The sequence below is a fragment of the Falco peregrinus genome, chromosome 3 (genome assembly GCF_023634155.1).
Source record: "Falco peregrinus isolate bFalPer1 chromosome 3, bFalPer1.pri, whole genome shotgun sequence".
Taxonomy (NCBI): Eukaryota; Metazoa; Chordata; class Aves; order Falconiformes; family Falconidae; genus Falco; species Falco peregrinus.
Window position 1 is genome coordinate 106,926,549 of NC_073723.1, and position 26,777 is coordinate 106,953,325.

General features: G+C 45.2%; 2 protein-coding genes across 3 annotated transcripts in view; one reads left to right on the forward strand and one right to left on the reverse strand.

The window, feature by feature from the left end:
- TP73 (tumor protein p73) overlaps window positions 1-4,936 on the reverse strand; it is a 31,614-nt gene extending 26,678 nt beyond the window's left edge. For both annotated transcript variants that reach the window (XM_055799545.1, XM_055799546.1), the window contains exons 1-3: window positions 4,826-4,936; window positions 2,551-2,646; window positions 1,130-1,253 (exon numbers count right to left, since the gene is read on the reverse strand). In XM_055799545.1, the coding sequence (XP_055655520.1) occupies window positions 1,130-1,253; window positions 2,551-2,646; window positions 4,826-4,836 (231 nt within the window). In that variant the 5' untranslated portion in view covers window positions 4,837-4,936. The remainder of the gene's footprint in view (window positions 1-1,129; window positions 1,254-2,550; window positions 2,647-4,825) is intronic.
- A 4,808-nt stretch (window positions 4,937-9,744) lies between these two features.
- WRAP73 (WD repeat containing, antisense to TP73) lies at window positions 9,745-26,493 on the forward strand. The gene is made up of 12 exons (XM_055799549.1): window positions 9,745-9,883; window positions 10,501-10,653; window positions 11,246-11,362; window positions 18,475-18,547; window positions 19,440-19,543; window positions 20,431-20,517; window positions 21,372-21,506; window positions 21,598-21,675; window positions 23,037-23,142; window positions 24,153-24,278; window positions 25,053-25,244; window positions 26,057-26,493. The coding sequence occupies exons 1-12, from the start codon at window positions 9,815-9,817 to the stop codon at window positions 26,164-26,166; spliced, it is 1,350 nt and encodes a 449-aa protein (XP_055655524.1). The 5' UTR covers window positions 9,745-9,814; the 3' UTR covers window positions 26,167-26,493.
- Window positions 26,494-26,777: the final 284 nt, after the last annotated feature.

The window sequence follows — 26,777 nt, forward strand, 5'->3', positions numbered from 1 at the left end:
AGCAGGGCTGAGCAGCCCCTCTGCTGTGGCTCCTGTGTCTTGCCTTTCCTTCAGGATGGTGGCATCATGTTATCTGTGTATTTATTTACACATCACCCTGCCATGCATTTCGGTGATGCCAGCCAGTGAGAGCTGGCCGCGGCTCACTGGGAGCTCAGCAGCGCAGAGCTTGGTTGCACGACCAGGCCAACGTAAATATTTACTACCGGCTCATTATCCCAAGCAAGGGCCAGGAGCTGGCTCTGCCCTGCCTGTGTGCAGCCGCTGTGTGCAGAGTGCTGCAAAGCCAGGGCTTGCGTGGCCCTGGCAGCACCCTGGGCTGCACCGGCTCCTCAGGCTCAGCTTCGGTTACAGCGGGAACAAGAAGGAAGGCGACAGCAAGCTCAGCGAGGGGCAGCTCCCCAATTAGCACCACCGCCCTGCCTGATCCCTCTGCCAGGCTCCTGCCCGCTGTAGACAAAGGCCAGGGAAGGGAGGGAAAGCAAGTGAAAAGCGAGGGAAAAGGGGGCTGGGGGAGGGGATGCAAGCTGGCGAGGAGGGAAACTGCAGCTTTCTGGAGGGAGACGCTGCCAACAGCCAGAGCTGCTTCAGGTATGCTCCTGGGAGGCTGCCCTGCTCAGGGCTCTAAACACACAGAAGTGACTCAGATGTCTCACACACCCGCTATGCTTTTCAAACGCTTTGCCTTAGACACAGGCACACCAGCTTCTTGGAGGAAAGGGCAATGGCACAGATGCTTGGGGATGTGGCGGGAGCAGAGCTGGGAGTTGGGAGTGTGATCTGCCCCTCCAGCAGCTCTGCACTGTCAGCAGCTTACAAACGGCTTTACTACACGTCGTGTTTATACCAGAGCAAATTATTCTCTCCTCCTGTTGAGGTACTCAGGCTCTGCTGCTGTTTCAGCACGGAGTCCCCGCTGCTGCCTGCAGCAATATTATCTATTAATAAGTAGCCACTGTTATACTGACCACTGCACCATCCAGCTGCAATCCTGGGGTGCAGTCAATTACAGGTTATCACACCCTGCACAAATGACAGCTGCACCTGTTGTGTTTGTGTTTGGTTTATGAACCAGCAAGTATCCCACTTCCTACCCCAGCTCCCATTTGTGCAGTCTGAGCACACTCACCATGACTGAGTCATTCATGCTTCTCATCTGGAAGACATCCATCGTGACCTCTGTGCGATTGGAGACCTCACTGCTGCCTGTATGGTTGGATGGAGGGAGGTCGAAATAGGTGCTGTCTGGCTCCCTGCAAAAAAGGTGATGTGCACAGTCAGCCTTCCAGCTCTCCAGCACAGCCTGCACCACAACCACACAACAACCTGCAATTCCCTTGATCCCTGTCCCCTTCTTGACTTCTTCCTCCATCCTCTGCTTTTATTTTCACATGGCAGAGCAGGTTTTGCTCAAACTGTTGCCTGGTGGGTAAAGCAACCAGCGATTTGGGAAGTTTTTCATCCATCTGGTTGCTTTAGTGTACCTGTCACCTTGGGATATCTTTAAGTGAGAGGATACCAAGGAAGAAAGAGGATAAAATTAAGCACAGTTCTTCCTCCTTTTTTGATTAGAGTGTGAGGCTCAAAGGCCAGAAGACTTGCAAAAGTCTTGGTGTGACTTGGCGCTTAATTTTAGAAAATATCCATTTTAATTGGGCAGTCACCAAGCCTCATGACCTGATGAGTGAAGACTAACAAGTAAGAATGCATCCTCCCAGGCTTGGCGCCAGTGTCTCCCACCACACCCCAAGCAAGGGTCCCAGCCAAAAGGGGTCCTTTACTCTGACCCTGACACCATCTCCGTGTGGTCCTGGAGCACCGCATCAAAAAATCACCTATCAATGCCAGCTCCTAGTGCCACGGTTCAGGAAAAGCAGGCAGGTGTGTTGGTACTCAGCCGCGGCTCACCAGAGCTGGCTCCATGTGCCCATGGGGACATGGGCAGGGTCCCCAGGGTGCTGCTGTGGCCAGTGGGGCTCCTCAGCAGGCAGGGCATGAAGGATGTGGCCCAGCTGCTCTCCTCTGCACAAGCACGAGTCAGTGGCTCCCTTTCCCAGCTTGCTGCTGAGGCATTTTTGCTCGCCGAACACCTTTGCTTCCTTGAGTGAGAGAAAGCGTGCCCCAGTAAGGACCTCCAATGTGCATGAGGGCATCCATGCTGTAGGAATGCTACGCTGCAATTTGCAGCTCTCCTGCCTTTATATTTAATGTGTGCATCAAAAATGCTGTGGCTTTTCAGAAACAGTGTCCAATACCTGGAGACAAGGTTTGTGGGGCTCTGCTTTCAGGGTACGCACACTCCACCATCTTTGAACTGCCTACTGCCACCAGGGCAAAAGGGTTTGGCAAATGAAATGGTCTGAGCAGAGAGATCAGAGTCTGGCAGCAAAACTCTCAATGTAGAAAAGGAATATGTGGCAACTGGAACATGCGAAAGAAACTTGTTTCCTTTCAGGCCACAGCAATAATAGGTGCTAACACAGACTACAGAGGAAAGGGTCACTTCTGACTCAGAATAAACCTCAAGGCAAATGATCAACCACCACTTACAGTGTGCTCCAGAGGTGCTCAAATGTTGTGCCTTCATCAGCTGGAGATGATTGGGACATCTTTGCAGAGGGGGAGTCTGACAAAGGATAAATCACTCTAGGGGTAAAAAGAAACAGCAAGGTTAGCATTGCTGGAGAGCCACCTCATGTCAGCAAAATGGCTGGCAAAGGGCAGGAGTGTCCCACCTTGCTCCCTGCAGCACGACAGGGACCAGAGCCCCAGAAGGCCCAGGGAGACCGTGCCCCTCACCCCCATGGCAAGCTGCAGGCAAGGAGTGGGGTGCAGGAGGGGTGACCCAAGCTTAGCCTACCCTGGAGTCTGCTGCACGGAAAGACAGCATACACAGGATGGGAGGTGACTGGAAACACCTTCACTGCAGACCAGGACTACAGATAACAAAAGAAAACTGCCAGGCTTTCCCGTAGGGGTGGTATCTCTGGTGATGACGTCGCAGGCCAGTGCTCTTACAAATATGTGGGTGTTTTGGAAAGGGCATTGGGACATCAGCCCATTTCTGCTAAGCACTCATCCTGTGACTCAAGGCTCCCATTTCAGATGTTTACGGTGTGCTTCAGTGTGGCTACAAACAGCTCTCCCAGCCCTGGGGAGGCTTTGCCCAACTGCTCTTAGTAATCACTTTGGACTGGCTTCATTCAGCAAACATCTTGGGCTCTCTGGTTAGACAAAGTGATACCAAACTCTCGAGTACCAGCTCTCTGAATCAAACTGAAACCCTAAGCTAGGTGGCAGAAAAATAATCTTGCAGCAAGAATCAGTGCACCCTTGTTGCAGCCCCAGGTCCAGGCTGCTGGGCTGCATGGTGTCATCTTTGCTCTGCTCTGCATGTGGAAGTCCACCTCTGTGAATCTGGGGAATGCGGGAGACATTCCTGTCTCTGAATCACAGCAGTGCCACAAACTCAGGCCACAGGCTGTATACCCCATGGACTGGTACATGAAACATCTGCGGGTGCCACTGGCTCTGAGCAAGGTGTGCCAAAAAAGCAGGATTGCAGGAGCTCTGAGCACTGGCAGGAGCTCAGGCATCCTGAACCAGTGCCCACTTCACTTCAAAAGTCTGCCTGTGCTCTATCTTGATAGATAGCCCTTCAGCTCTGATCCTGGTTTGTGCATTTTGGGCATGGGGCACCTTTTATCCCAGGAACATCGTTTGCCAACAGGCTAATGTATTTTTCTCAGGAAGTTCTAGTTGCAAATGCCCACAAATCCATAAGACACCCAGATGCATACTGCAAGTTTAGTGAAGCCATGACGCAGATATCCTAAATCTTACTTGTTCAGACATTAAAACGACCTTCCCACTTCTAAGCAGCTTGCAAACTTTATTGAATGGAATATGATGCCCCCCAAATAAAGTGAGGCAGGAACATTGCCTTTGCTTTGCAGACAAGAAAGTATTAATGGGAGAAAGCACAGTTTATCCGAGACTGCATACGGGAAGTCTGTGGGAAAGCCCACTCTTCAGCCAAAGCCTTCTGAATGCTACTGCATAGGCACAAGCAGAGTCATCTTCAATCCAGTCGGCTCCCCTTGCCCCTGGCCAACATTTCTTGGCCTCCTGCAAGTGCGGAAGGAAGTACGCAGCTCTCCCTTTGTGCCCAGCACCTCTCTGACCCCAGCAGCCAGAGCGGCAGATTTTGCGAAGCCATCTTGATCCCCATGCTGCCTTCCTCTGCTGGCAGCCCCGCCATGCCATCGTCTTCTTCCTCCCTTACCTGCAGTGGGGCTGCTTCCCTGCCCTGGCTGACATGGATGTGCCCCAGGCACCACCTGACTACGCCTCTGACCCATCCCAGTGTTAGCATCTCATTTCAACTTGGTACTGACATCTAATAGTGAAAGCCTGAGAACTTCCTGCTTTTGGGGCTTGAGCCGCCGAGCATGAGGGCAGCAGCTTTCTGAGTGATGCTCGGGGTCGTCCGGGCTCCTCTGAATCAGCCAGGGACTGGGTGGCTGCAGGGGCCAGGAGTTAAAACGAAAGCAGTGTGGTGCCCTCCGACAGCTGATGCTGCGAGCTGCTTTCTGCTGCATCTGCAAGACAAGACATCTGCAGATGCTTTTCCAGGAGGGGTTGCCACAGCAGAGGAGGGCTCATTCCCCATGGGTGTCATTGCGGAATAGCTAGCAGTGAGAGTCTGTGTCCTCCCATCCCTCCTCGTCCCACATGTGACACACAGAGAAAGGAAAGGACCTACATGGCAGCTTTGAGAAAAGGAGAGCTCAGAGCTGAGGCAGGTGACTGCTAGTGGCCTTACCCTTCTTCCATGCTGCTTTCCCTGGCCCAGGGCAGCGGCAGCTTCAGGAAGGAGCCAGGCCTTTCCCTTCAGTGGTGAAAGCACCTCCGCACCGCCCCGGCTGCGTGGTCATGATGGGTGACACCAGCTCTAACCACGTGGCTGCACTCGTTTTCAAAAGGAAAAAAAATCTGAATATTTTAAGGGCGTTTTGGAAGTTCCCTTTCTCTTTCAAAGCACAATCAGCACTTGCAAAGCCAGGCCAGTATCTTCTCACATTTGTGCTCTAAACTCCATGGTACAAAAGAGAAGCTCAGGCTGTGGGTGTTGTTAATGCACATCCCTGCTGCTGCGATCATCCAACATCTTGGGAAAGTACCTCTGCTGCAAGAATGACAGCCTGATGGCTGAGCATCTAAAATGAGCAAGAATCACAAAAGCCTTTGCAAATAGGGTTCCCCAAGGTTGGCAGTGGCGCTGATGACAACGTCATTTACTAGAAAAAGTAAGAAAAATGAGGTGCCATTTGGAGTCCCATTATGCAATGAACAGTGAAGGCAGTCACATTCAGGGAAGCTGGGAAAGCATTCTGATGGTGAGGTCCAGCAGAAGGAAAGGACACACCATCACCATCAGAAGCAGTGGAGGCCCTGTGGCACAGCTAAATTAAAGGTGAACTAGGGAGAGCTTTAGAGACTAATTCTGTGTTGCTAAATAAGAATTACAAATGGCTGGGATGTAACTACCTTCCCAGTGCCTATGGGGTATGTAAATGGCACTGGGAAGTGAATGACCTGGGGCTAAACACATCAGCAGTGGCAGAGCTCATGATCAGCCAGAGCTCAGGTTCAGCTTCTCTGCCACCTCCAGCCCCCCTGGTCCATTTGGAGACTATCTCGCCTCTGTTGTAACTGTGTCAGCTCCCTGACGTCCCCAGCTTCACAGCACCAAAAGAAAAACTTGAGGTATCACCCTGACTTCTGCCAGAAAGAGTTCTCTAGCCAAACCCCCACCAGGAGAGTTTAACACTAGAGACCCAAACCTGCTTATTAAACTGCAGATCTCTTTGCCCAGGGAAGGGCAAAGAGGTCCTCTGTCCCCTCTGCCTTGACACAGCAGGGAGGCGATGTGGGATGCTTGGCAGGGCTGGCACGAGGGCTGCCACAGGATGTACACCACATTTATTGCAGGCTACTGGGGGAAGAAAGACCAAATCATGCAAAGCAGGGTGGTTGGTGCTTGGTGCCAAGGCTGCTGGCGTGATTTGCCAGATTTCACCTGGGAAAGCTGCTCTCCATGTGCTTCCCCAAGCCGGCTCCACTGTTCGCTGGATTGCTGCTTCCCTCTGTTGCTAGTCAGGGCATTGCAGGGAAACTGCACATGGAAAAAAGAGGCCAAGACTACAGAGATAAACCCTACCAAGCGGCGATCCACCACCTTCGCTTGCGCTGGGGCTCAGCTCAGCCCACTGCCGGCTTAGCACCAAGGTGGGGGCTGCCACCCCTCTGGAGCTGCGGGAGCGGGTTGGCTCGCTCCGGGGCCAGCTCCTTCTGGCCACGTACCCTCCCTGTAAATTGCCACTGAAGTGATTTCCACTGATTAGTATGGAAACGCTCAGTGTCCTCAGTCTTTTTCCCACTGCTGTGACTTTGGCTATGTCTGAGATGCCAAGTCAACCCCAGCCCAGCTGAAGCAGCCGTTTCTCCCCCAGCCCCAGGGACAGAAGCAGAATGAAAAGCATGCACCAAAGCCCACTACAGCCATCCCGAGAAGGGAGAATGACTCTCTGGAGAAGCAGAGCAGATGAACTTGCATATATTCAACCATGCTTCATTCAGCTGACGGTTTGTGTTTTGACCACAGGGTCTGAATATATTCTTATAATTATTATAAACTCAACTTCCTTCTTTCATCAATATAAGGAGGGTACTGCAGGGGGCTGATGCCTTGCCGAGAGTGATGCCTGGCAGCTGAGTTTCTGCACTCTCTGGAATGTGCATCTTTGATCTCAGCATTAAATCTAAGCCTTGGTTTTAGACACCTAGAAATGTGCATTGCTATTTCACCTAGCAATAATGTATTAACCACTATCCTGTCACTCCAACAGCCCAGAATGAAATGTGACAGCATTTTACAGCCACCTTAAAGGGAAATACATGCAGAGAACCTGTATAATGGGGCTATTCCTAATTCCAAAAGCCTCTTGGCCCATCCTGAGAGAGGAAGGCTTTTGAGAGCCATTTCTAAGTCTCACACCAAGCTGCTGTGTATTACTTGATGTCTTGTGAACTGGCCCCTGGACCTTCTCTCCTCTGCAAAATGAGAACCATCAGGCTCATCCATCCCCCAGCACATAAAAGTTTGCAAAACACTGATGGCTCCCAAGATGCCAACACTAGCCTGTGCTATTGCTCATTTGTCCCAGATTATTAAATTCACACCTGCAAAACAAGGCTTGTAAAAGTGTCCAAAAACGAGTGAGCAAGCTTTCCTGCAGCACACTTGAACCTCAGGAGACCTCCCTGGGGTCCAGCAGCTTATTAACAATTTTCTTTCCAAGAAGCAGGCAGGTCCAACAGAAATCCTCTCTGACGGCCAGAGTCATTGACAGGCAACTCATGATGGGGCAGGAGGCTAAACCAGCCAACTCTCCCTCCCTCCCTGTCAGCCAAGCATCAGCCCTGCGTAGGGACCTGGCAGCAGGCAACCAGCCTCAGCATCCTGCCAGTACCTGGCCCCACCTCTGCTTTTCCCATTCAAGGTTTGGCCACTTTTTTCTCCGCAAGTGCTCTAACTCCAGATCTAAGCCACTTGGGAGCAAACTTTGCAAGACACTTTAATATCGTGTCACTAGCCTACAAGCAAAGGAGCTGCAAATCATCTTACAGCTGCATTTTCGAGCACTCGAGAGAGGGTCGTGCTGAGTAACTCACGCACAAAAATAGCAAGGGGTTTCCTTCAGTCATTTTCTTTTCCTCCTACCTGCTTTGGCTTCCCGAGCGTTTCAAGTTCCTCCGGAGGTCTCCCGCGGACAGGAGCGGCCTGGGATTGAGGATCTATGTTATTTACTGCACTACAATCAAGTAGCGTCCCGGTCGCCTAGGCAATGACATTGGAGCTGTTGAAAGCTATGTGAAAAGTGAGGCAAAACCCTGTGCACTCCTTCCTGGAATAGGAGGCAGTTGCAAGGGGGTGGGGAATGCTCAGCCAAGCGTGCCGGGGAATTAAGCTGGTCACCAGTGCCAAAGTGACTCCGGGGCAAGCTGGCTCTTGGGGGCTCCAGCAGCGGCAGCCACCCAGCAGCGCTGTGCCTGAGGCGGCTGCTGGGGTTTAATTGCGATGGAGCGGGGAAGGAGACTCAACGTAGACTGCTGCACCAAAGGAGGCTCTTCCCCTCACCAGTTTGATAGACTGAGTTGGTTTTGTGCTTGCGTTGGTCAAAATCACCAGCTCATCTCTCCTGGGGCATCAGAGGACTGGGGCAGCCTGCCTGGGGGACCAATAAGGGCCCTGCATTTCGCTATGCTGCTTCCCCCAGGGGAAAAATGGCTTGCTGAGGCGCACATAGAGTGGCTGTGGATGAAGACTGAGTATTTCTGATTAAAACCATCAGCCATGAGATTATTATCTGTGTTGTGTGGACTCACTGATACACCTTCTTACTGACAGCCATTTTCAAAACCTACCAGTTTGCCGGTCAGTCTTTGGTCTTTTGGTCACTTGGGGAAAACGGCGAGCGGGGTTCATTACTGGTAAATTGTTGCTGTGCCATGAAGTCACCCGCCTCTATTCAGGGACTAACAGCCACCCCCTGCCCGCAGGCACCCACACTTTGCTTTCCAGGGCAGATGGTGGCTGTGGAGCAGCTGTCACATTCTGTCCCTTTGGTATGGGCAGGGACAGAAAACAGATGCATTTACTAGCCCCTAAACACATCAGAGTCACTGTAACCAGTTTCAGGGGCCTAAATACCTAATCCATAATGAGACCAAGACTCAAATGTCTGCTCTAATCCCAAGGTTTGATTTTTAAATGGTGGTGATTATACACCCTGAAGAAGGAGGTGGGTTCCGCGCAGACAGCTGCTCTTGCAGGGCCTGGCAGCCAGTCTGCTGTCCAGGAGGGGCTTATTGCCCATGCACAAATGCAGAATATGAGCTGGCAGGACCAAAGGAGGAAGACTTGTGTACCCCCCCACTGCTGGGTGGCAGTTCAGCAAGGAAGGGACACCAAGGCCTCCTCAGTTTCTGTGCTTGGTGCCCAAAGCACTGGGCCATTTTTTGGACACAGATGTCCCTGTCAAAATCCTTGGTCCCTTCCTTGGCTCCTCTGCAGCTGGCTGCACTGGGGTGGCCGTTTCCTGAAGGAATATGTACCCTGGGAGGGGTTACTCAGGCTGCTCCCCCCTCTCCAGTGATCCTTGGCTAATCCTCCTCCCAAAACGTTCCTTTTTTATTCATTTTAATCCAATTAGCATCCTGTTTACTGGGGTATTTCTATTGCAGTTTGCAGTTCCCTTGTCCTAGTTGTGGAACCTTTCAGGTCATCGCGCCCGGTCTCCCGTTGCAGTCAGTAATTAGCCAGGAAGGGTAATTAGTCCGGGCACCGGGCGCGCGCCAGGGCCCGCGGAAACGCGCCAGGGGAGGCCTGGCCTACGCCGGCAGGCCGCGGGAGGGGGCAGACTGTGGAACCAGGAAGGGGGGAACCGGCGTCTGACCGCACTGCGGCTCATTACACGGCTCATCTGCATAACAATTACTTCAATGAGGCAGCTTCCCGCCCGCTTCCCGCCGCCGGGCGCCCGCGGGCGGGCCGGCCCAGCCGCGCCTCAGGCCTACAACTCCCGGCGTGCCGCGGGGCGGCGGCGCCCCGCTCCGATTGGCTGTCCCGCCCACGCGCTCCCGCCTCTTCCGGCCGCTTCCGCCGCGGGGCAAGGGCCGGGCCGGGCCGGGCCGGGCGTGTTTGAATCGCGGCGCGACCGCTTCTCCCTTCCTCCATCCCTTCCCCGCTATGAACTTCTCGGAGCTGTTCAAGCTCTCCGGTCTGCTTGGCAGGTTCTCCCCCGACGGCAAGTGCCTGGTGAGTACGGCGGGGGCGCCGCGTGTCACCGGGGCCGCTCCCGCCCGCCTGCCGTGGCTCCGCGGCCTGAGGGGAGCGCTGGGCGAAACGCCCGGGCGGAGCGGGGGCCCCTCGGCCCGGCCCGGCCCGCGGCCACGCAGCGGCTTCTCCCCGCCAGTCCGGGGCGTGTGGTACCGGGCGGGCCCCCCAGCCGGGTGCTGGAGAAGCAGCGGCAGCGCTGTTGGAGTAAAACCCGTGTCTGTGGGACGGCTTGCCTGCTAAAAGGCTTTTAGTTAACGAGGGTCGTTGTAATGGAGACCTGATTAAGGTTAATTAAATAAAATAACAGTTATGAGCCAATGAATAATTTTGAAAAAACGTAGAATTAGTTAACCAGCAGTGATAGAGTGAATGAGGATTCTTTTTATTACTATAACCCCCCTTCCCTCCTGCTTTGGCTATCAGTTTGCAGTAGAGCATGGCACACGTCAAGCCTTTCTGAAATAAAAAATCCCAGTGGCGTCTGAAGCGTGTCTAAGGTGGCAGCAGCACAGTGTTTTGTCACGGCGCGGTAAAAGTTGCGGTTCTCGAGCCTGGTGTTGGTGTGCCAACTTGGTTTTGGTTTTGTTCTTGCTCAGGCTTCGTGTGTGCAGTACCGTTTGGTGGTTCGGGACGTGAATTCCCTCCAGATCCTCCAGCTGTACACTTGCCTGGATCAGATCCAGTATATAGAATGGTCGTCTGATTCTCTGTTCATATTGTGTGCCATGTACAAGCGAGGGATTGTTCAGGTAAGGACAAAAACGGGGCAGAATGTTTCCTGTTGGGGATTCGTGTGTGCTGTGAGTGGGATCTCCTTAACAGCAAGCACTAGCTCAAGGCTGTTGCCAAAGTAATTGACATTGTTATTGATAACATGTGGTTTGAGGATAATACAGCATGCCCTTATTTTTAAAACCATGACAAACATCTCTGAAGAAAACAAAAACAAAAAACCCCAAGGAATAAAAATATTTGTCAAAACACATCAAAGCTGGAGAATATCTTGCCAGTTTCTTAGTACAGTAGGAAATAAATATATACAAACTTGTTAAATGGACTAAAACTTCTAGTGTTGCACGTTCAGAATATTTGTCACAGACACCACACACACCCCCCCCCCCCCCCCTTACTTTATGGTTGTATTAACACATAGAGGTGTGGGGCTTACTTTTGCAGAGGGATCCAGCGCCAGTCCTTCATGGCCACGGGCTTTCAAGTTTCCTGACCTCTCTGGTATGCAATGCAGGAAGCTTTTCACAGCTGTAGCGTGTGCTTGTGAGAAGAGATTTTGATAAGCTGTTTGTTTGCTGCAGTGTCTGTTTGGTTTCCTCTCTGACCTAGGTCTGGTCCTTGGAGCAGCCAGACTGGCACTGTAAGATTGACGAGGGGTCGGCAGGATTGGTGGCTTCATGCTGGAGTCCGGATGGTCGTCACATTCTCAATACGACTGAGTTCCATGTGAGTGTGAAGTCATGATTACTACTCTTGACAGTATCAGATGTTACTGTCTGCCCTTTGCCTCTTAAAATAACCTAAAGCTCTTAAAGCTGTAGTGGTGGTAAAGAATACATTTATAGTTCTCCCATATTCCTGTATGTAATCTAGGTTAATTTCAGTTTAGATGTTGGTTATTCTGTTAACGTTTTATTTTCTTGCTTCTGGTGATGAGATAGAAAATGGATGCTTAGCTTTGAAAGTAAAACTATGTGTTTGAGAAAAGTGTAGGGATAACTAGCATTTATCGAAGCAATTTTAGAAATCAAATGTGTTGTTTGTAGCTTGGCAAAGGCTCAGGATTTCCAGCAAATAAAACCCCAAACCATAAACATTTAAGAGTGGGTATGGAATGAAAAAATACTGTCTTAGGTTTATTGACCTATGAGGTGAGATTTAGATCCACATCCTGGAAATACTTTCATAATTGTTTGATTTTTACACATAGGAGCCAGACTGCTGTTGATATAACCACTTGTGAAATTAAAATTATAACACCTGTAAGTGCTTAGCGGTCAAGAGTCTTATTCTGGATTCCAAACTAAGGTAGAATCCAAATCAGTTTGTGGATGCTGGGCACTGGGCTTGTTGGAAGTCATGTGGAAGTCTGACTCTCCACCTTTATAGTCTTTGCATTAGAGCTGGTGATCCATGTTATTCAGTACAATGATGAACAGTCAGAAAATAGCCGAGAACTAGATGCAAGACATTTTTCTTTTGCTGTATTTGCTGTTTTCAAACCTGTAGACGGATTTTTAGAGTACAGGTTATTGCACTGTAACCCTTGCTAGCACTGAATGCAAATTTACGCTGCAAGATTTTTTTCTTGTTTTGTGTGAATCCCAATGTTAGTGGTGCATAGATGAGGGGCTTTGTCTTCTGTGTCTGTGGACTGGTGTTAGTGCAAATGCTGGTGCTCTCGGGGGAGCCTGTGGAGAAACTGGCATACAGCTGTGGTGTGGTTCCTGCTGCACATGTGGCAGAATTCTCTGGCAAGGGTGTTTAGTGCTGGCCAGGATTTTTAGTGCTGACTGGGGTAAAGATTTTGTGGTTGTAAAGCATTCCCCCCCCCCCCCCCCCCCCCCGCCCCATTCCCCTGCTTCTTTAGATAGTGGGTTAGGAGGAGTGATGAATTTAGGCCTTAGCTTTCCCAGGAATTAATCACCCTGATGGCGATTAAAATAAGAAATGAGTCCGGAATTTCAACCCGAAGTCAGTAAAGACATGCCTGCTCATCAGGCAGAAGTGTTGTAGTTGGTAACCCAAACTGAAGGCTGGTGTTATGTGCTACAAGTGAGTATCTCATGGCACGTGTGTGTGTGGGTGGACTAGCAAGTATTTATTGCCTCCCAACAGAACTTGGTTTGACCTTAGAGGATTTCATTAAGCCTTTGCCAAGTTGGCATATGTGTTGGGATAAGTTTTCTTTCCAGCTGTAAACAGGTTGCTAAATTAGTTTTTGTCAGACAGCTGCCTGGGTTATGCCGATGTCTGAGTTGTGTTTACTCTCTCTCTGCTAAATCCATAGTCTGGTGGGACAGACATGAGTAGTGCTTGTGACAGAAACTGTCAGGACACTTAATAATGGTGTATTATGTGTGTTATCAAATTCAGCAATTGGTTGGAGGGCTTGGGGGTTCCCTGTAAATCAATGCAGCTCGGCTTTGGTAGCCTGACATTTTCAAACAGCACCAACTAATTACTCATACTTTTAATTCTTCAGATCAACACGTGAGCTCCACTGTAAGCTCACAAATAACTCTCTTATTCCTAGAACTTTTTTAAAGGTTATGATGGTGCTAATTTATTTCTAGCGATACATACTTGTGCCACAGAGAAATTATTCATTGGCTAACTTGCAGTCAAGTTCTTTTTTTGGTCAGCACTCTAGTGAATAATGTTGTGGGTTTTTTGATGTGACTGGTGTGCAGTTCCTAACTCAAGATGAGTACAGCAGAACTGATGCAGGTTTCAAAATTCCGTTTTGACTCTTTTCAGTCTTTGAGATGGGCAGCCACGCTCTATGTGCACTTAATATTAACATAACTCTGCAAATGTGATGGTCTTATCGGAGATGAGTCTGTAATGATGTGCAAGTCTTTGGATCCCAGAATTGTTGCACAGTGTACAGTAATACTGAATGGCACAGGTACCTGTCTGAAACTTTGTTACTGTGATAAACAGCATGATATACAAGGCAACTAAATGGTACAGTCTTATTGGAGGAAGTATATAGAGAACTCTGTCTTTTCACTTGATAGTGGGTTGTTTTTCACAGTAACAGATTACTGGCAGAGGCAGAGGAATTTACCATGCTTAATTGCAAAAGTGTACATAGTACCTAGTTACTTGACCCAAAATTTTGAAAGTGTCTTTGTGCCGTGTGTCAGCTTAAGAATGTGCGTGTGTGTCATTCTGTCAGCATCTAGGATGGAAGTCCTGCTGAGATGTAGAAATGATGTAGGTTTGTTACTTAAACTCTTGCTAAGCTGGATTGAAGGATTTCCTTCCATTGGGGGGGTGTCAGTGCTGCTGTCCAGACTGGCAAACCACACGGATACAAACTTGCTAGGTTTTGCCAGACAAAAACTAGTTTTACTGGGCAGCCAGATATATTCCAAGGTACATCCAAATCTAGAAAGCTTTTCTTTGTCTGCTTATATCTCACAGGTACACATGAGAAGTGGCCAGAATAGTTGCAAATTGATTTTTCATCACCTTGTTCTTTATACCAAGCTAGAGTACAGTTCTGTTAGGAAAAGCAGGTTTGGGAGTGGGGGAATGAAGGCACTTTTTTCTCATCTAACTAATGAAGAGCAAATCTAAAGTAGTTGGAAAACCATGTTCTGAAAGCCTGCTATGCAAAGTCTCATCTGGTGTCTGAAAAAGTTGGAACCCCATGTTGATTGTATTGATTGATGCAGTGCACTGGAAAGCAGCTTGTTGTCCCCTATCTGTTGGTTGTTACTTATTTTGTAGTAGGTGGTACTTCTGCTGAAAGGCACTCTGCGAGGCAGTTCTGCATGCCTGCAGTGTGTTACATGGCAAGCTCATGGCTAGAAGATTCCATGTTACCAGTTTGTCCAGTGGAAGGTGTGGTACCAGTTATCTCTCCTCATTGCGCCCTTGTTCCACCTGAATGCATTGGCACGTACAGAGCTTAAAAAAGAGCTGAAGATAAAAGATACAAAGAAAGCAAATGGATCCTGTGCTTCCTCGTGACTCGTATTTTATGATAAACAGTTTGAAGACCAGCAGCATTGCCCTTCAGTGTTTCTTTTAAGAGCCTTACTTATAAACTGCATATATTCTTTCTTTAGTTCCATGTTAGGTACTGAATCATTAAGGAGCTTCTTTCGAACTACAGCAGCGGGGGAAAAAATTGTGTTTCTGTGTATATTGGAGCTAATCCTTAGTAACTGTAAATGGCTATGTTGGTTGAAAAATGCTCTCTGTCGAGGAATGTGCTCTGAATAATCTTTTGAAATCCGGTGCTGACAGACACTGCTATGTAAGGAGGCCTTGTGACCCAGTCAAGTCTGGGACAAAAGTTGACAGTCATTTGAGATGCAAGGTTGTTTAAAAGTGTGTTTTTATCTATTGAAAATCACCAGTCTTACACCTGCCTATAGCTGTCAACATTGGGACGTGGTCCTGAACCCAGCACTGGAGACTGTTTATCACGTTACCATCTAAATACTTTTTATTTCTCAGCTGTTTTTAGGCTATTTTAAAAATGTGTCTGCTTTTGGTTTGGTTTTCCACTGCAAAACAACAGCTGAAAACTTCTCAGACACCATTATCATTAGGATTTGAGTTTGACAACTCCACTTAATCAAGTCATCTATGCTAAAGAGAAAGTACCCCTCAAAATGATCAGTGAAGAAGGGCTTGCTGACCACAATCTGTTCTCCTGCTGTAAAAGCAATTGTCCCTTTCCCCCAAAGTCTCTGAGAAAAGCAAACAAGATTGATGCAATGTATTGTAATTTTTTAAGTGATTGGCTTTTTTCACCCTCGGCATTTTAGGTTTCTGTCTCTCATAATCATATCTGCTAGCTGTGAAATACTCTTTTCTTGGGCTAGTTTACACGGGCAGCTTGGGCAAGATCGTGGAATAATGTTTCTGTTCCAGTTGGGAATAGGAAGGTTCTCCCATTTTGTCACAATTGAACTGTAAACATATTGCTAATCCGTGTAAGATGGGTGTGAAGTCCATACATCAAGCACACAGTGTAACTTTCTCAGTTTATAAAAGTGTTTGAGTGTGTACAAATAGAACAACTGGAAAGAACCCTAATTTGGAGAATCAAAGTGGTTTGCCTTTACACATTTCTACCCTAGGCCAAAGCATTCAGGTTGTGTCATGTGACTTGGGCAAGAGGTTGCGATGAAGTTATGGCAGAGCATATACACGGTCTCCCATGAGTGTGCTGGTTGTGCTCTGTAGCCTTTCCCCAGCACTGCAATGACATTATTGCAGTTTATGCTGTACATGCTAGAAATGATGGGCTGGGGAGGTGCAGAGTGCAACACGGTACTGCTCCAACAATATCAGAGTTCAGCATTACTGAAACTTTTGGTGTTGGTGAAGTGTGTGCTCGGCAGTTAAGTACAACCTGACAAGAATGAACAGGGAAGCTGTTATCTGTGCCTTCTCTGAGGAGTTAGAAAACTTGACCCTTTAAGGGAATATTCTGTCTGAATATCAGAGGACTGCACCTGAAGGTGACGTGGAGGTGGATGCTTGAAAGACTTTTCAAAACAAAGGTGTACTGGCCTTTCCTCTTCTGCCGTGGAGTCTCAGTCAAGGCGGAGGTGACAGTAAGAGCTCAGCACGTGATGTGCTGTTTCTCACCTCTGTAAAGATTTTCTTCTTCCTGTGTACCTGAGCTTGGTGTGAGTGGTAAGGTTTTGCCTTGTTCTGAGGCTCTGAGCCAGCCGATGTGGTCCAGGATAGAAGTGTGTTTGGCACACAGTAGGCCAGGTGAGTTGGTTGTGAGCCCAAGAAGCCACACAAGTGTAAACGTGGATGCCTTTGTCAGAAAAAATTATGATCCAGACCTCAGCATTCAAAGCTTCAGCTGCTAAGCTTGTATTAAGTGGGTGTAGAATGCATGTTGTGTATGCTGCGTGTTTTGGTCAAGCGAGCAACAGCAGCAAGTACATTTAATGCTGCAATTAATAGGAGCAAGCAGCATATCACTGTTGCAGTTGCTATAGAAGAATGTGAGTAGGCATTGTGTTGGTATTTTTAAAGTAAATCTTGCATGAAGAGCAGACTAACAATGCTGTATTTTTGTATGTCCGGAAGTGAGCAGTTGCAGCTCATATAAAACTTGATTAATGTTGTTCATGTAGTGGATTCCTTTAGGACCTGCTAAACTTGAAGGTGGTACTATAGATGTCTAGTTGTAATTTCATACCTGTAAAATAAAGAGAATCATAAACACCGCATTAAATAGTGGTCCAATACCTTTGCTAACATTGGGTAGAAGCAGACTGGAATCTGATCTGGTTGTGCTCTTTCCTGTAATAATTTTTTTTTTTTAATTATTTCTGGGTTGTCCCTTCACATCTCAAAAGCTGCTTCTGTATATACAAAGCAGTAGGGCTCTTTTGTTTGGGACTCCACATGTCTGTGGAAGGAGGCAGCACTTACTAGGGTTCCAAAATTCAGTTTGGACACCACATCAATTACTTGAATCATGCTTTCTAGCAAAAATGATAGTGTCAGCAATGAAAAAAAACCTGTTGCAACACACAGTCTGTAGCATTACCACATAGAACAGTGAATCTGTTCTAGGATGCTGCCTTGGAGTCCTTAGTCACCATTGAGTAGTTCCAATTACTTTAGGGAAGGAGAGTGTGCATTGAGGACAAACATGCAAAAGAGTGTAGCAGAAGCTTCCTCCCCCGACTGCTGCTAATGCTGATGATCTGCATCTGAAGCAGGATGGTGAAATGGTAGACAGAGCTAAAGTTTTAATTCTGTAATGAATCAGAACTAATTTTGTTGTTCAGTAGTTCTGTGAAAGATAGCTTTATGACTGTGGTGCTTTACTGCAAGAATAGTTTTACCTGTGTCTCTTCTAGAATTTCTTACCTTGGTGCAATAAAATGTAGGAAAACACAAGAAAAAAATTACATTGGAAACATTCCTCACTCCAGATATAAATGCAAAGGTTCACATGACATACTGATTAATGCACATATGTCTGGTGTGGCTGCTGTTGCTAAGGGAGAGTAAGTATTTGTTTTTAATTGAATAATCTGCAGATGGCAACACAGAGCTTCCAGAATGCAGGCTGTGACCTTGAAGAGTGGTGGAGAGGCTTGTTTTACACCTGACTGCCTTCCCTGCAGTTCTAGTGTTTTATGGATGCACAAGCATCCAGAAATACCCCAAACATGATGGCTAATGCCTTGCTTTGCATAGCATCTTTTCGTTCTTTTCTAATTCTCTCAGTAATTACATAATGTTGCAGTCTTGTGTGTGGCTGAGGAGGGAAGAGCAAAATGCAAATTCTCTGTCAAAGCCGAATGTGTCTGAAAGCTGAAAAATACACCAAAATTTTCATACTTAGTGGCAAGAGGTACAATGTTCTTAAGTTGCTGTAACTTCTTATTCATTCTTAAATGCAAGAAACTTCTTATCTATCATCCAGATTCTGTGTTTAAACTTTTTAGCAACTAAAAAGTGTCTATGTATGATACATTGGCAACCACGTAGCTGGATTCATGATAACAACATTAAAGTCACTAATAATGAGGAGCTCTTTTCCCTGTTGGTGTTCTGCATCTTATATACCCTTCTGGAGTATCCAGTGTGCCTGTAATATTAATTTGGAATAAGTAACCTTGCTAACTGAAGGGAGTTGGGAGGGAATTCCTTGCAGTTACTTCTCAGGGCTTTGTGTTTGAGCTACATAGAATAGCTGCAAAGCTTAATTAGCCACAGTACGTGTATTGATCTACTTTGTGTTGCTAAATTGGATTTATGGGTTTCTATTTACTTAGGGGTTTTTTTAACCTACAAAATAAACAAATACTTCCTTGTCTCTTTCTCTTTGACAGCTGCGGATAACCGTGTGGTCCTTGTGTATAAAATCTATATCGTACATCAAGTATCCCAAAGCTTGTCAGCAGGGTAAGTGCCACAAACCAAACACAGGAATGGTATTTTTTTAATATGGCGGAAAAGAAGAATTAAGTTGACATGTAACGATGAAAGATGTGTTTCAAAACTGGCTCTGGCACCCTCCCTGCTGAGGGGTTAGCTCGCCCACAGGGGTGCACAGCTCTGAGATCAGTACCTGTGTGCCGCCTCCTGCAAGTGCACCAAGGTGTGCTCAGGGCTTGTCATGTTCTCGCTGTGGATGAGGGGTTACATCTGCTCTGTCTGCCTGTTCTTCAGATATGCATCTTTGGTGTGTTCTTCTCCAAAGGGACCTTAAATTAAATTAAGCTGGATGCGTTGATGATGAAAAACACTAATCCAAAGTGGCTTTTGTCATCTCTTACACATGGAAAGATCTGAAAGGAAAGCTCATGTTAGGACTGTAGCCACATGGCTGTGGTTACAGTTTCCTGCCTGAGGCTTGTATTCTATATATGACAAAGGCAATTATGTGTTACATGTAAAATAAGAGTGGATGGGGACTGATGCCTGGAAGTTGGTGCAATACCAACGGTTGCCTAACTAATCCACTTAGCTAGACTTAATGAACTGTTTATTTGAAATCTGTGTGTTTTATAGAACAACTGTGTCAGGGATTAAATGTGTTTTTCTGAAGCATGCTGAAGTTCTGAAATGGCTATGAAGCCATGTTCTTAGAAATAGTACAAAGTTTAAGAATGGCTGACACAAGCGAATTAGTAACTATGCATTGCCTTGATTGATGTGATCTTCTGTGAAGATACTTTTCCTTTTGACTTCTCCTTTGAATTGGGAGTAAATGCTCTTCATTGAAGAGCTGTCAACTTAGTCTGTCTTATTTTTTTTTTTCTCTCTTTTTTAATTAACCTTGTCTTGTTGGCAGGGCTAGCGTTCACTAAGGACGGCCGCTATATGGCAGTAGCAGAAAGACGTGACTGCAAGGACTTTGTTAGCATCTTTGTATGCAGCGACTGGCAGCTACTGAGAGTAAGATATGTCCTTGCCTTCCGCTGCTTCTGCATAGACTACAAACATATGGTGCATGCTGCTTCGGACTCGGTCACTTTGGTAGTCTGATTTTAGGCTTGGTAATGCATTTTTCTATCCAGCATCTGGCTCCTTTGTTGGCCTTCAGGCATACTTCTGCAGCAGTATTCTGTGCAGGAGGCCAATATATTCTATATATTGGTAAAGAATTTCTGATGGAATGTGAAAGTTCCACCTTTACGTTCTTGCATGAGCTGATTTACAAGCTATGCTACATTAATAATAATGAAAGTATCAGATGCTTGATAAAGTGGTCATTTGGAATGTATTATATAAACTGTCACATTCTCTGTTTAACAATGAGAATGGTCTGTGAAGGATGCACACTGGCATGTCTTAGAGGACCGGATGGATCTGAGAAATTAAAACCCATGAAGAGCCAGTCCACACATCGTGTCACCTCTGGTGCAGGAATTCTGAGTCTTGTGAGAAGCTGACAGCAAAATCTGAGAAACACCACTAAATGCTTGTCTTGTTCCCAGTCTCTTCCCTAATGATCCTGTACTGGTCTTTCTGAGGCAAGGAACTAGGCTAGCTAGATTTCTTGACTGATTCAGTGTAACTACTTTTATTCTCTTCTGAAATGCTGTTTGTTTTGAGGTATAGCAACTATTTCTCTTTCCTGTAGAGGGAAACCAAAGAAATGGTGAGTGCAGCATACTATTACAAAAGGAAGTATTTCTTTTTCTACACTAGTGTACAAAAGGCTCTTTTTGCATTTGCAGTAGCATTTAAAGGTGAAAACTGACAATTATGTTAGGTCGGGTGCAACAGTCTTTGTTAGCGTAATATTTCAAATGGTTTTGTTTTTTCTCTTTTGCGGGCAGCATTTTGACACTGAAACACAAGATCTGGTTGGGATTGAATGGGCTCCTAATGGCTGTGTTCTGGCAGTGTGGGATACATGTCTGGAGGTATGAGGAAAAAGCACATTATTTTCTTGGAGAATTCAAGCTGGTTTTTAGCCACCATGTATAAAGTGGTAATTAAAATAACTAGTGTTAAAATTGTTTTTTCTTTTAAACATAACAAAAGCTGAACTCAATTTTAAAGAATATCCTTGTATTGGTAATGGATGCCCTTAGAAGTGAATGTCAAGCTGTTATGTAAATCTTTAATGACAGCAAATTCTTAGTAGCTTTCTTTCTAATTTGCCTTGGAAAAAAACCCTTGATTGTAAACACTGCAGAAGGCACTATTGACCTAACAATGAAATAATTCTTCTGTAAGATTCTTCTACTATTTTACTTTACATGGCATTGCACAGTAATTTTACAGTTCAGTAAAAGTACTCATCCAAAAAGTTAGCAAGGAACATATAAATTGCTATCCTTCTTGCTCGAGTAGGTGAACTTCTAGGTATAGAAAAGTGTCCTCCTCTGGCCATGAAGTTATGAACAGCATGATGGAAACAAATAACCCTGGGAAGGGGCAGGGTTGTAACATCCCTAGTTAGGTGGCTTGCAGATGCTGAAGGAGCATGAGAGTCTTCTGTAATGGCACCTGTTGCTGTTGTTGAAGCGTTGGGCTGGATGGGCTGTTGTTCGGGCCCAGTGGGGCATTTGTGCTCTTGGGGTCAGGGTGGGCATGTTCTGGAAGTGCCAAAAGAGCTGAACTGGAAGCCTAGTGCCTCTTCTCTTAAGTCACAGATATGAGACCATGCCCATTGCTGTGTTTCAAGCAGGGAGAGTTTGGAGGGAATGGTTTTGCATGTCTGTGGCTTTGAACAATATTGTTAGTCTTTAGAATTCATCTATTTATGTTTCAGTACAAAATACTGCTGTACTCCCTTGATGGCAGACTGCTGTCCACGTATCGGGCTTATGAATGGTCTCTAGGCGTAAAATCAGTTGCCTGGAGTCCCAGCAGCCAGTTTTTGGCAATTGGCAGCTATGGTGAAAAGGTAGGAAACAGGTTTATTTCCTTTCTTTTATCTAAACCATTTGTAGAACATTGTCCTAACAGTTCTGTCTTGCAATGCTTTGTTGAATTAGGTGCGTATCTTGAACCATATAACGTGGAAGAAGATCACAGAGTTTGAGCATCCAGCAACAATTGCTAATACAAAGACTGTAAGTATGGATCCACAATCCATTGAATCATTAACAGTGCTTTGCTGCTGCCGTTTGTATCCATTTCATTCTGTGGATCTTGGGTTTTTCTCCCCCTCCTAATGTGTAAATAGGGCTTGGGAATTTGCATGAAAATTGGAGATGTAAGAAAACCGGATGAATCCTTTCAAGTTCAAGGAACACATGCATATGATCCTCTCAGCTTTAGGACTAACAGATTTCTCAGATGACTTCTGTCATATGCCACTGTATTTTGATGTAGATGGTGATTGCATTACACATTTAGGTATGTAGATGATGGCAAACTGGGAAACTTAACAGGAGAGACTTGTCTCAGCTTTATACAATTCATGACTTGAAACAGCGTTGGAAATGGATTGTGCTCAGACTTACATCTTGTATGTACAAACTCATCAGCTCACCTAAAGAGCATTTCCTGTAAACATCTGTCATAATTTATTTTTATCCTTGCATACATGCATATGCAAGGCCCAGCAGATTCTGGGTAGTCAGCAGCAGGTGGAGAGCTATAGCTTTTGTTCCAAAAATCACAAGCTGTTCTCATCTGTCAAGGTAAAAAGAACACACAGTGTAGTAGTGCTGCATGCCACTGCAGAGGAAAGACTATTATCGCGTCTGGACTGATATCCTGTAAGACTTTACGTGTGTAGACTGCAAGTCTGCAATATTCATGTGTCTGTGTTGATGCATCTTAACCAGAAGTGAGACATGATCCGTTAAATGCACCTCAGCAAAACTTCTCATGACTGAAAAGTACCCTTACTTCCAGTTATGTGTGAAATATGTAATGGAAGACAAATGGAAATAGCTCTGTTAATCTCTACTACACAGACAGGAATTGCAGTTGGTGCATTTTATCCTAAGCTTGCATTTGGGACTAATACGTTGTAAGGACACCATTAAAATTTTTTTGCTATTTCTTTCTGCAATGTTGCACTTTGTTTGCACTTATTTATGATAGTACCCAATTAAAGATTCCTTGTTGCAAAAATAAAATCTATGTTCCCATTGTAATGAAGGTGATTTATTGTACTGCCAGATTTAGCGCTTGGGAATAATGAATGAGGTGTACTCTGGCAGACTCATTCTTTGTAGACTTCAGGGTTCATTTATTTGTCACAGGAGTGTTTTCGTGATCATGGTACCAAATAGCAAATGAGTTGCTGAGAATGCTGGATTTGGTATTTGCCTACCAAAGGCCTTTTCCCCATTGATAAACTAGGGGATGCTGAGATATAATACACTTGCACATGAGTTAGCAGGATGTGGATGATTTGTTAACAGCCCATGTTCACATTCTCCGGGGCCCTTCTGTAGAACTCTTGCTTGTTTCTTTGTAGATTGTGTATAAAGAAGTGGAGAAATCCCCATCTGTTGAAACAGAGAGACTTTCTTTCCCTCCAACAAGAGCATTGGCTAGTTCTCTCTTCAGCACACAAAGTAAATGTAAGCCAAAATTTACTAAAATGAGACACTTGAGTTTGCCATGTGAAGTCTTTCTATAAATAAACTTTATAGGAGAACTCTGCCTCTTCGATATTGGAATTGATCCTCTGGATACTCTGCTTGAGGCTCTCAAGTTCACTGAAGAGCTCCACAGGTAGTAAGCACCCTGCTAGTGGGGACGCTGTCTGTGTGGTGCTTTGAAGGCAGATTAAAGATGGGCAGGATAGCGCAGGAAGGAACTGAATTGCTTGGGTGCAGAAATAGCATCCAGATCTCAGTCCAGTCTTGGAGCTGCTTGCAAAAGTTGTCTTAATATTGTGTGCATTTGTTTCTCATTTGTTCTATTCATGCAGTGTGATGTAATGGCGTAGTTTAACTGTTGCCAATAATTGCTAGAATCAGATAACTATTACAATTGAGAATCTTATAGTATGTGGCAATTTCAATAATAATAATAAAAAAATAATCAGAAGGTGTTACAGTCTTGCTGTCTGTTTTAGGATAGTGATTAATCCCTTAGGTATGAGGTTATATAAAGAAGCGGACTGTGAAAAGGCCATTTGGCTTTTGTCTGAGAAGCTGTAGTAGCAGAAATGCTTTAAACTTGCCTGCAGGTAACAGGCTTTGAAATATTAAGGAGGTGGTAGACAATGTATGATTATTATAATATTTTTTCTATCCTTTTTCTACTATCTCATTGTTCATAGTACTGTAAATCACCTTTGTTTGGCATTGGTGTTTGTTTGAAATCAAGATTTCCACTGCTACTTAACTAGTGCATCTCCTTTTTTTCATAGTTTAATCTCAGGCTTGTTCCAGCCTTTCTTCTTTTGTCGAAATAGTAAATTGTTTATATGAAGATGCAATATCTTACATTGATGGGAACATCTTGGAGAAGACTAAAATATGGTCCTATTGCTTCAGACATAAGAGGGTTTGTTAACAGTTGGCATTTAAATACTGTGTCCATTCAAGCTTGCTTAGTAAAGTACTTTTATTTCAAATTGCAGATGACATTTCCCAGGTGCCAGTTTCCTTACAGTATGTCAAACCAGTTGCTGACAGGGCAAATCCCAAAATGGGAATTGGGATGATGGCATTCAGTCCAGATAACTGTTTCCTGGCCACCAAAAATGGTAAGTTCCTACTGCCCTATATTAAAGGGGAAACCTGCTCCTTGCATGTGGTGTGTTTTCATAAAAGAAGTTAGGACAATAATTGGTCAGTTATTTTGTGCTATGAGAAGGCTCATGGCCCCATTTAAAATCAGGTCTCCGTTGTGGAAATGTGTAACTACAGAGAAAATTCAGCCTACGTCTTCTAGCATATTCATATTCACATATGAAGTATTGTGAGCTGCCAGAACTGCTTATCAGTGCATTAACTCGGTCGTGGCTTTGTATTCAATGAAAATAGTGTGCTTTTTCATATTCCCTCAAATGTAAGATCACTGTATTAGAAAATGAAATACATAGATCTTTCCTCCTCCACTTACAGTAGGTATCTTTTGAAAGGCAGAGTTCTTCACAACCTGTAGTAGGGGGGCTTCCGATTACCTCAAATGGTGGAAGTTACAGAATTAATCTTTTATCTTTCCCTTCGATGGTCCTGAAGGGCTGTTTCTGTCTGGATGCAAACCCCATCAACAGCAGCATAACTGAATAATTTGATAAAAGCTGGTGAAGGACCAGAAGACAAACCAAGTCACTTCTTTTATCCTTTTTGCAATATTTCCAAGGCAAAATTGAAGGAACTGCTCAGCAAAATTCTAGTGGTGTTAAACCTGCAGCATACCTAAATGGTTTGTATTGTGTTAAGACCTCAATTAATGCCCATTTCTTTAAAAAAAGATAAGATGTCTTCATCCTTCAGGTGTTTATTTACGTGATTACCTCTTCCTCTCCTGACAGATAACATTCCTAACGCTGTCTGGATCTGGGATGTTCAAAAGCTGAAACTATTTGTAGTCTTAGAGCAGCTGTGTGCGATCCAGTCTTTCCAGTGGGATCCACGACAGCCTCGACTTGCTGTATGTACAGGAAATAACAAAGTCTACTTATGGTCCCCAGCTGGCTGTGTGTCAGTGCAGGTCCCGGTGGAAGGTAAGGCTGCCTGCCATAACCTCCATAGGTCAGCAGCAGGTTCCTACTTAAAAAATTTTTCCACTTAAAATCGGTCTGAGCATTACCATGTAAATGGCTCAGATGTGTCCTTGGAGCTTTTTAAAAGCTAGTATTTCTTCCTCAAAAAAAGAGTTCATGATGAGACATAGTAAATGTGATAAAATATATCAAGGACAGGGCACGGGGGCTAGCAATGATTTAATTGTTGCTTTATTTGTATGGTATGTGGAATTCTCTCTCAAGATTTATATTCATACTGGTTTATTTACATAGACACTGCAGTTGTGCAGAATGCCAGAAATAATTAATGAAATAAAAACTCCAAAAATTACTTTTTGGGTATTCTGAAAACAACTAAACAACAAAACAAGACTGGGGAAAAATGTTCATGGTAACATAGTATGCTTCCATATCAGGATAGATATGGATAGGATATGGAAGGATAGAAGAACATAAGTGAACCTGAACTCTTAAGTCAGCCTGTGTGCTGAAGTCTTATGGTTGGCAGTAAGTGATGCAAGGCCATTAGCTAGAGCACATAAATGCCTTTCTGCCTATTAAACAGAAAAGAAATAGCAAAGATTCAGCTTCTCCCTCTCTACACAAGAGCAGCAATTATCATCAGGGTATGCAGCTCTGCAGTGGTGAGCAATCTTGTGGCATCAGTTTGAATTAGAATGACAAGTCCAGAAAAATCTATGCTTGTGTGTGACTTGCTCCAGCTACCTTTTCCTGGAGTAAGAGCATGGCCTGTCAGCTTCTTGCTGACAAATTCTGATCTGTTTCTGCAGGTGACTTCCAGATCGTGTCTCTCTCCTGGCATTCCAGTGGAGACTCCATTGTGCTTCTGAGTAAGGACAACTTTTGTGTGTGTTACTTAGAAAGAGAAGAGGTAAAATAACAATCATTTGCATTAAAAATGCTTTGTTTGAGGAAGAATGAGGAAAGGGGTCAAAGCCTGTTGCCTAGTCTGAAGTTTCTGTATTTATAAATTATTTATTTGAAGGAGTGTACCCAAACTCGAAGTAACGTAGCAACTGAAGTGTAGAGAATGAAGTCTGCATTTCAAGAAAACTTTAGCATTGATGTGGTTGAACTTTCTCTTGAACTTTCTCTTGAACTTTGTGAACTATGAACCCTTCTTTTCTAAAATTGTATCTCTGAGTATATAATGTATAGCTATTATTTAAAGTTTATAATTGCCAATAAATATTTTGATAGTTACAAACTTGGTATGACTCTAACTACAAACCTGCACTTCTCCACTCTAAAGTCTGTTTCTATATGACCAGTGTTGTGGTTATGTAGCTATTTATCCCAGCACAAGGAAACAGTTATTTGCACACAACAGTGTACAGCTTACATCTAGTCTTGCAAGACAACAGATTTTTCTAATTCGAATTAAATACTGTAGCAAAGTAGATACTTTCTAGCAAATCAGTTACTGTTAAAGCAAAACAAGTTCTTTGTTCAGAAAGCAAATTAAGTAATCTGTAATAATTTTGCTTTTCT

Coding starts and splice junctions, on each gene's coding strand:
- WRAP73 (XM_055799549.1), top strand. CDS start 9,815: ATGAACTTCTCGGAGCTGTTCAAGCTCTCCGGTCTGCTTGGCAGGTTC. Junction 18,548..19,439: donor TCCCAAAGCTTGTCAGCAGG/GTAAGTGCCACA, acceptor TCTTGTTGGCAG/GGCTAGCGTTCACTAAGGAC. Junction 20,518..21,371: donor TGTGGGATACATGTCTGGAG/GTATGAGGAAAA, acceptor TTTATGTTTCAG/TACAAAATACTGCTGTACTC.